At 41.6% G+C, this 10,589-nt stretch overlaps 1 protein-coding gene across 1 annotated transcript in view; it reads right to left on the bottom strand.

Moving 5' to 3' along the window:
- Positions 1 to 8,171, bottom strand: part of LOC140116742 (myeloperoxidase-like) — a 32,921-nt gene extending 24,750 nt beyond the window's left edge. Inside the window, exons 1-2 of the mRNA XM_072133179.1 lie at positions 8,002 to 8,171; positions 1,963 to 2,083 (exon numbers count right to left, since the gene is read on the bottom strand). Coding sequence (XP_071989280.1) covers positions 1,963 to 2,083; positions 8,002 to 8,131 — 251 coding nt within the window. The 5' untranslated portion in view covers positions 8,132 to 8,171. The remainder of the gene's footprint in view (positions 1 to 1,962; positions 2,084 to 8,001) is intronic.
- Between the last annotated feature and the right edge of the window lie 2,418 nt (positions 8,172 to 10,589).

Below are 10,589 nucleotides of genomic sequence, written 5' to 3' on the forward strand. Positions count from 1 at the left end.
GGGCAGTCAGATACAGAGAGACATTCAGACAGTCAGAGACAGACAGCGACAGTCCCGAGACAGAGAGACAGTCAGAGACAGTCATGTACAGAGAGACAGTCAGAGACATAAAGAGAGACAGTCCAGAGATAGACAGAGACTGCCTGAGACAATCCAGACAGACAGTCAGAAAGCGAGATATATATTTTTTGTTAACCCATTCTATTTTGTTATAGCTAAGAGCAGTTATTTACTATCCTGTTCAATGCCGGGAGCTACAGCTAGTGATAAATGAAAAATAATCAGACCTCATGTTGGGTAAATTGCATTTATATGCAGTATATTAGCTGGTTAGGGTTGCTCATGGAGTATCTTGTTACATGGATAGTGTGATAGGGGTCCCTTTGGACACTATTTATGAGTATTTGACCCTGATTGTTTTTATCCCATTGGGCCAAACTTAATTAGCTTTACCTTTGAGGTGCAGTTATTATGTTTGTTATTGGCCTTATATGCTCTGCTCAATCCTTTATTTGTTTTATTGTTATATAAGGTTACTTTTCTATACTTACTTTTCTTCAATGCTGTTGGCTTTTGCAGAGTACGCATGGTCACACCCATTTCTAGGTATCGGGGATGTGATTCACGCATGCCCTGTGTGTCTATATACAAACATTTTATTTTTATGCTGAGCGGAGTGATGAGGGGGGCCATTTCCAACATATTGAGGAGGGATTTTAATGAAAGTGCAAACTGCTTGCACATGTTTTTATGACATGTTTGCACCTGTATTGTGTCACTGCTGCACTATGTCTGACTCGCCACAAAATTCTGCATATACAGGGGTGGGAGGATTGAGTATGAATTTATAGTAAATCAGTTGCACTTGATTGGTATTTGCTATTCATATATATATATATATATATATATATATATATATATATATATATATATTCTATATGGATCTTGTATTCTTCTATTTCACTTATTTCATGTATGTTAATGAGGGGCTGTTACCTATATGGTCATGTGACCAATGTCTTTTCTATATATACCTTCTCATTGTTACTTGTACACTACTTAAGGACAAAAACAAATAAAATGCCCACTTTTTCTACTAAGTTGTTGCCTGCTGGAGTGCTGTTTTTTTTTTTTCAATTTATCTTTTTCTTATTCCTTAAGAAATGTTTCTGACATTTTGCTTATTATTGAAGGGAACCTGTCCCCTAAAGACAGGTTGCAGAAGCCCATTACACTTGCAGTACAAAGATGCTTTTCTGCCTTCTCTATGCATTTGCATTACAATACAATTGTGTGATTTAACCAACCTGGCTTCCTGACAGAATCCTTTGACGAGTCCCAGGGTTTGCTTTTGTTTGAATGCATTTAAAAAAAAAACATGTGACTGGTCTCTACTGCAGAATCCTCAGATCTCAGCCCCCACCTTTGCGCTCCTGCACAGCTCCTCCCTCCTGCTTCTTCACTCACACAGAGACAGACCTCACAGCATGGTGAGTAGTGATGGGAATTACGGCTCTTCTTAGTGAGCTGGCTCATTAGGCTGCGCTCACTAAGAAGAGTCGGCTCTTCTTGCTCCTGAACATCTCCCTATTTAATAGGGTTTAGTGAGCACGAACAACCCATCACTAGTGGTGAGCTGACATCAGTGGAGGAGGGAAGAGTTGTACAGGAGAACAAAGGTGGGGGCTGAGAGCTAAGAAGTGAGTGAGCAGCACAGTCACAATTTTCTTTTAAATGCATAAAAATCTAATTAAATCAAAGCAAACCCCGGGACTCAGAACAGGATTATATTATAATACAAATGCTTAGGGAAGACAGAAAGTGACTGTTCTCTTTAAATAGTTTTCTGTTCCTAAGGTTTAGGGGCACATTCTAATACATAAATCTGTAACTTGTAGATGTTTTTTAATTACAGTTTTAATATAGATATTAGGCAGCTAATTGTAGAAAGACGTTTCTTACCTGTTGTTACACTCCCCAGTGATGGTGCGGTAGGGCGATGGGTCACAGACTTTTGGTAGATACTGATAGGCACATCCGGTCAGTTGGGAAATAATCTCATTCTGCTCTTTTGTCAGATAAGCTGCACAGTAATAAGTGCATGTTAATAATTATGCTTCTGCATTATTAGTAGGGTGAACACCCTCTCTGCTGCCTGAGGTGAACTATAGAAAGACGCCCGCCCCTCAAATATGTTTTACAGCTCTCACTGTGCGATTTGTATGACAAAATGCCTTTATTCTTCAAGTCAGTACGATCAGTATTACAAAATGTATATAGTTGTGCAGAATATATAATGCCTTAAAAAAAAGTATTGACCTATTCTGATTCTAGAAACTTTTCATACTTTGGTTATGGGGTTGTGTTAGGGTGATGCCACACATGGCATTTCAAACCTGTTTTTGGTCCGTTTTAAGCAGACAGTTAAAAAACGCATGCATTTTTCACAGGTTTTACGAATTATCTTAATTAAAACTGTTCAAAAACTGATGCGTTTTCAAAAAACATATGCGTTTTTTAAATACGCATGCTTTTTTTAACTCATGCATTTTTGGACGGACTGCTCAAAAACGGGTTCAAAACGCCATGTGTGGCATCACCCTAAGCTGTCATGTTTTGATAGATTGAACACTAAGATACCTCACATGTTCATGATTTCAGAGCCACGCCACTCATTCTGTAAATTGGTAATTGATCATTTGTGCTTAGTAACAAAACAAAAATTTGCAACATCATCATTTCTACTACATTTGTTCACTTCAGCTCTGCTACAACTGTCCATAGTGGACAGATGTAGCAGAGCTGAGGTAGACGGATGTAGTAGAGCTTAGGTGAACGTATGTAGCAGGTGGATCAAATGCACCAGCAGCTTTAGCTGAGGGTGTAGCAGTGCTGAAGTGTTCATCTCAGCTCTGTTACATCTCTCCTTCTCAACCTGCTAAATCTGTCCCCTCAGTTTTTCTATGTCTGTCCACTATGGACAGATGTAGCAGAGCTGAGGTGGAGACATGTAACAGAGCTGAGGGGGCAGACGTAGCTTTGCTGAGGAGATAGAAGTACATTTGCCCCCCTCATTTCTGCTACATCTGTCCACTATGGATATATGTAGCAGAGCTGAGATGGAGAGATGTAGCAGAGCTTAAAGGGAACCTGTCACCAGGGACCTCGTTTTCACTAAAGACAGGTCGCAGAAGCTTATTACACCTGCAGTGCAAATTTGCCTTTCTGCCTTTTCTAAGCATTTGCATTACAATATAATTGTGTGTTATAACTTACTCTTGCTCCCTGACAAAATCCTGGGGTAGTCACAGGGGCTGGACTTTGGTTTAGATGCATTTCAAAAAACAACATGTGACTTGTCTGTGTTACTCCTCAGAGCATGGCCCCCACCTTTGTGCTCCTGTCTAGCTCCTCCTCCTGCTTCTTCTCAGAGGTCACAGCCTGGTCAGTCTGACATCAGTGGGGGAGGCACAAGCTGTTCAGGTGCACAAACATGGAGGCAGCCTGCAGCTCAGACAAGTCACATGTTGTTTTTTGAAATGCATGCAAACCAAAGCCCAGCCTCTGTGACTACCCCAGGATTTTGTCAGGGTGCAAGAGTAAGTTATAACACACAATTATATTGTAATACAAATGCTTAGAAAAGGCAGAGAGGCATGTTTGCACTGCTGGTGTCATGGGCTTTTAGAATCTGTGTTTAGTGAAAAATGAGGTCCCTGGTGACAGGTTCCCTTTAAGTGGATAAACCGATTTCAGGAGATGGCTGGCTGTGGCATGATATTTGCAGCTGCAGCTCCTCATACATGCTGCTGGGCAAGAAGGGACACAAGGACACTTCAAGTGGTTCCTAGACTGACAGTGGCATATCAGATGGCTCGCCGGCTCTACTAGCACGAACGCAGCTGTGACCCGACAATGTTGTTGTCATGATATGGTAAGCACTTCAGTAGATGAGCCTTTTTCAGGTGACTATACTGTTCTGTGCAGCGTATACTCTGACTGTATCACAGCACAGATAACAGTCATTATTGGGGGGAGATTTATTTGAGGTAAATCTGATATTTGTCTGAGGTAAAACCACTCTAGTCGCCCATGGAAACCAATCAGAGCTCAGCTTTTATTTTCTAACAGCTGTTTATAAAATGAAAGCTGAGCTCTGAACAATTTTACTTCAGACACTTCTGATAAATCTCCCAATATTGCCTTCAGTCTTCTCCATTGATGCTGCTGCCAGCCCACCGCCCTCTCCTCCTGCTGACCAACTACCTTCATTACTGGCCTGTATGATGCCACCATCCCCCACACACACCTTGTCCACCAAAGAGGCCCCCTGAGGTGAGATACACAGCTCGCCCCATGGCAGGTCTGTCCATGCTAATATTATCTAGATCTATTTGTGTAGCTATAGAAACAAAGTGGTAATTTGGTAACCTTTGATGAGCGGATTATACATAGTGCACTAACTGCAGGCAGCATGTTATAGAGCAGGATCTGCTGAGCGGATTATACATAGTGCACTAACTGCAGGCAGCATGTTATAGAGCAGGATCTGCTGAGCGGATTATACATAGTGCACTAGCTGCAGGCAGCATGTTATAGAGCAGAAGGGGATTGAGCAGATTGTACATAGTATCCTATCTGCAGGAAGCATTTATAGAGCAGGAGGAACAGAGCTGATGTTACATAGTATCCTATCTGCAGGCACTATGTTATAGAGCAGGATCTGCTGAGCGGATTATACATAGTGCCCTAGCTGCAAGCAGCATGTTATAGAGCAGGATCTACTGAGCGGATTACATATAGTGCACTAGAAGCAGGCAGCATGTTATAGAGCAGGATCTGCTGAGCGGATTATACATAGTGCCCTAGCTGCAGGCAGCATGTTATAGAGCAGGATCTACTGAGCGGATTATACATAGTGCCCTAGCTGCAGGCAGCATGTTATAGAGCAAGATCTACTGAGCGGATTATACATAGTGCCCTAGCTGCAGGCAGCATGTTATAGAGCAAGATCTACTGAGCGGATTATACATAGTGCCCTAGCTGCAAGCAGCATGTTATAGAGCAGGATCTACTGAGCGGATTATACATAGTGCCCTAGCTGCAAGCAGCATGTTATAGAGCAGGATCTACTGAGCGGATTACATATAGTGCACTAGCAGCAGGAAGCATGTTATAGAGCAGGATCTACTGAGCGGATTATATATAGTGCACTAGTTGCAGGCAGCATGTTATAGAGCAAGATCTACTGAGCGGATTATACATAGTGCCCTAGCTGCAGGCAGCATGTTATAGAGCAAGATCTACTGAGCAGATTATACATAGTCCCCTAGCTGCAAGCAGCATGTTATAGAGCAGGATCTGCTGAGCGGATTACATACAGTGCAATAGCTGCTGGCAGCATGTTATAGAGCAGGATCTGCTGGGCGGATTATACATAGTGCACTAGCTGCAGGCAGCATGTTATAGAGCAGGATCTACTGAGCGGATTACATACAGTGCAATAGCTGCTGGCAGCATGTTATAGAGCAGGATCTGCTGAGCGGATTATATATAGTGCACTAGCTGCAGGCAGCATGTTATAGAGCAGGATCTGCTGAGCGGATTATACATAGTGCACTAACTGCAGGCAGCATGTTATAGAGCAGGATCTGCTGAGCGGATTATACATAGTGCACTAGCTGCAGGCAGCATGTTATAGAGCAGAAGGGGATTGAGCAGATTGTACATAGTATCCTATCTGCAGGAAGCATTTATAGAGCAGGAGGAACAGAGCTGATGTTACATAGTATCCTATCTGCAGGCACTATGTTATAGAGCAGGATCTGCTGAGCAGATTATATATAGTGCACTAGCTGCAGGCAGCATGTTATAGAGCAAGATCTACTGAGCGGATTACATATAGTGCACTAGCAGCAGGAAGCATGTTATAGAGCAGGATCTACTGAGCGGATTATATATAGTGCACTAGCTGCAGGCAGCATGTTATAGAGCAAGATCTACTGAGCGGATTATACATAGTGCCCTAGCTGCAGGCAGCATGTTATAGAGCAAGATCTACTGAGCGGATTATACATAGTGCCCTAGCTGCAGGCAGCATGTTATAGAGCAAGATCTACTGAGCGGATTATACATAGTGCCCTAGCTGCAAGCAGCATGTTATAGAGCAGGATCTACTGAGCGGATTATACATAGTGCCCTAGCTGCAAGCAGCATGTTATAGAGCAGGATCTACTGAGCGGATTACATATAGTGCACTAGCAGCAGGAAGCATGTTATAGAGCAGGATCTACTGAGCGGATTATATATAGTGCACTAGTTGCAGGCAGCATGTTATAGAGCAAGATCTACTGAGCGGATTATACATAGTGCCCTAGCTGCAGGCAGCATGTTATAGAGCAAGATCTACTGAGCAGATTATACATAGTCCCCTAGCTGCAAGCAGCATGTTATAGAGCAGGATCTGCTGAGCGGATTACATACAGTGCAATAGCTGCTGGCAGCATGTTATAGAGCAGGATCTGCTGGGCGGATTATACATAGTGCACTAGCTGCAGGCAGCATGTTATAGAGCAGGATCTACTGAGCGGATTACATACAGTGCAATAGCTGCTGGCAGCATGTTATAGAGCAGGATCTGCTGAGCGGATTATATATAGTGCACTAGCTGCAGGCAGCATGTTATAGAGCAGGATCTGCTGAGCGGATTATACATAGTGCACTAACTGCAGGCAGCATGTTATAGAGCAGGATCTGCTGAGCGGATTATACATAGTGCACTAGCTGCAGGCAGCATGTTATAGAGCAGAAGGGGATTGAGCAGATTGTACATAGTATCCTATCTGCAGGAAGCATTTATAGAGCAGGAGGAACAGAGCTGATGTTACATAGTATCCTATCTGCAGGCACTATGTTATAGAGCAGGATCTGCTGAGCAGATTATATATAGTGCACTAGCTGCAGGCAGCATGTTATAGAGCAAGATCTACTGAGCGGATTACATATAGTGCACTAGCAGCAGGAAGCATGTTATAGAGCAGGATCTACTGAGCGGATTATATATAGTGCACTAGCTGCAGGCAGCATGTTATAGAGCAAGATCTACTGAGCGGATTATACATAGTGCCCTAGCTGCAGGCAGCATGTTATAGAGCAAGATCTACTGAGCGGATTATACATAGTGCCCTAGCTGCAAGCAGCATGTTATAGAGCAGGATCTGCTGAGCGGATTACATACAGTGCAATAGCTGCTGGCAGCATGTTATAGAGCAGGATCTGCTGAGCGGATTATATATAGTGCACTAGCTGCAGGCAGCATGACATAGAATAGGAGGAGCTGAGCACATTAGTGTTCTGTAAGGCTACATTCACACTACAGTATGGGGGACGTATATACGGCCGACTATGGGCTCACGGCCCTGTACGGGAGCGGTACGGTGCAGCACACGTGCGGCACCGTACCGCTCCGTAGCCCGGGGAAAGATAGGACATGTCCTATCTTTACCCGTATTACGGCGCTGTGCGCCATTAATTCCTATGGAGAGGGGCGGGGGTGAGCTGCACTCACCTCCTCCTCCTCTCCCCGCGCTGCCGTGTGCCCGCCGTGCAACGGTGCGGCGGGCTCACGGCAGTGTGAATTTAGCCTAAATTTGTGTTTGGAAATAATTTAGTATTACTTGTAACATATTAAAATGACTGTTTTTTCAATGCTTATTTAATGAATGAAGCATTCCCTGAATATCAATATTGAGAGCTGCTGCTAACCAGATAGACCAGGAAAAGTATTTATACACTGGTCAACAATTAAGTGTTACTATACAGTATGCTACAGAATGACAGCAAGCAGAGATGTTGTCAATACAATATACTGGATATATTTTGAAGTACAATATTATTAGGAAAGCTATTACTAATTTGTAAAAATGACTCCTTGCTTTTAGGAATGATATTTCAGGGAATTTCGGTGACATGAGGTAGGACTGCTGTAACTCTGCACATTACCTGTTACATTGGATGCATATGAGAAGGGGATATTTAGCTTTGCAGCTACAAGCTGAAGTGTGACCTCCAGATAATCAGCTGATCGGACAATGTTCCTGGTTACACCTACAGCTTGTTTGAAGAAAGCCATTATATCCGATATTCTTGCAGCTTCTCTTTTCGATCGAACCTTCAGACTGAAAATACATTGAGATTTCATTGGAATAAGATATAAGTGAAAGTCTACAAAGTCAGGACAAAATGACCAGTTACTGGGGATTTCATGTCAATTTCTGTTATCCTTAAAATATGGACTAGGTCCATCAATCCAAGGTGCTATCACGTCTTATAGGATGACTGTGAAGTAACTCAAAGATATAATGGAATCCACCTGAGAGTTATTTTCTTTACTGTCAGCTACAGGTTGGTTACTTAACACTATGGAGTTGCTTTTGGCTGTGGCCTATTATTGAAAGGACCTAAACTGGTCATCGAAATACGGACCATGGACACCAACTGTAGATCTTCTGGCATTGGACAACTTCAAAAAGTTTCGAAAAGTAGTATAAACAGTAATTTTCTTAATTTTTTAAGTGCGATAAATTCTAGAGTTCTTGTCTGGGATTGGATTGCTTTTAGATAGCTGGTGGGAGGTTTCATTATATCACATTGGGGGGATTCTAATACTAATCATATATCTATAACTATCTTATATCTTGTAATAGTTTTTTCATCAGAGTATTCTTACCTCATCCTTGTCTGGGAATATGCAGAATCCACCAGCTTCTTGGCTTCTTTGGCAGAATTCATAACATCATCATCATTCAGGATATATTCTCCATCTAAAAAAAAATCAGACAAAAACCAAACTAACTAAACTTTTTTTTTTACTTCAAAAATGACTATTGCAGATAATAATAATAACAATAATAATACACTTTATAATACAGGCGGTCCCCTACTTAAGAACACTCGACTTACATACGACCCATAGTTACAAACGGACCTCTGAATATTGGTAATTTATTGTACTTTAGTCCTAGGCTGCAATAAACAGCTATAACAGTTATCAAATGTGTCTGTAATGAAGCTTTAGTGTTAATATTGATTCTTATGACAACCCAACATTTTTAAAATCCAATTGTCACAGAGACCAAAAAAGTTCTGGCTGGGATTACAATGATAAAATATACAGTTCCGACTTACATACAAACTCAACTTAAGAACAAACCTACAGACCCTATCTTGTATGTAACCCGGGGACTGCCTGTATATGGTACTTCATTAAGGAAAAAAGCTTCTCTATCTTATTTTTTGCTCCTTTTTTCTCCTGCAGTGAGAACTGTTTCTTAAAGACTTCTCCGGATAGCACACAGCAGATATATTATATAGACAGGTGGCAAAAGATTAAGGCTACATGCACACTGCCGTGAGCCCGCCACACCATAGCACGGCGGGCACACGGCAGCGCGGGGAGAGGAGGAGGAGGTGAGCGCAGCTCACCCCCGCCCCTCTCCATACCGATATATGGCCGCGGCGTCGTAATACGGGAAAAGATAGGACATGTCCTATCTTTTTTTGGGCTACGGAGCGGTACGGTGCCGCACGTGTGGTACCGCTCCCGTAGGGCGGCATGAGCCCATAGAAGTGTATGGGGGACGTATATCGGCCGTATATACGTCGGCCGTATATACATTCCCCATACATGTGTGTGAATGCAGCCTAAGTCTGACATGAAAAATTAATAAATCTATACTGTATGTAAATCGATGAATAAAAATTAAATAATATGAATTGTGTAAATAAATAATTAGGATAAAGCATAATGTAGCTAACTTTATTAGTCTTACTTACTCCTTATCTAGGTCAACTAAAACATTTCTGGTTTGCTCAGAGGGGTTGTTGTCTAAACATCATGTAACCTAAGTGCCAAAATAAATGGCACGGATTGCCTGGGAATTATTGAGAAATTATTTCTTCCCAATATTTATCCATGGAGATCTGTTCCTGGGGTCAGGGACAGCAAAATAACAGACTTCCTTTACCTTCAGAGGTACAAACGTTACAAAGTCAAGCCTCTTGTCCATATTCAAAACAGAAAATCTATTAATTTATGTTTCCAATTTAACTTTTACCTTAACTAATAAGTGGGAAATCATTACTCCTACTTGTGTTCTTCTATTCTCTGATGGAGAGAATATAGTAGGATAACCATCTAAATTATATTTTATAAAGAATTTCCAATTTAATAATTGTTATAAAATTGTAAGGGAAGATTTTATGAACATTATATTATATATTTAATTGACAACATTGTTTCCTTTTAATTTATGGTTCAACATCAAACTTTATTGATTTCTGCAGTGAGTTACGGCATATGATATAGCAATATATACCTTATATACTCGAGTATAAGCCTAGTTTTTCAACACAAAATTTGTGCTCAAAAACCCTAACTCGGCTTATACTCGAGTTAACTAAAAAAATAAAGTCAAAACTCACCTTTCTGACATCATCTGACATCATAGGTCCTCTTCTGTCTGAGACAGTCTGAGACAGAAGAGGATCTATGGGGGACGTCGGAAAGATGAGTACAGTGTTATTTTTTT

This window comes from Engystomops pustulosus, chromosome 2 (genome assembly GCF_040894005.1).
Source record: "Engystomops pustulosus chromosome 2, aEngPut4.maternal, whole genome shotgun sequence".
NCBI lineage: Eukaryota > Metazoa > Chordata > Amphibia > Anura > Leptodactylidae > Engystomops > Engystomops pustulosus.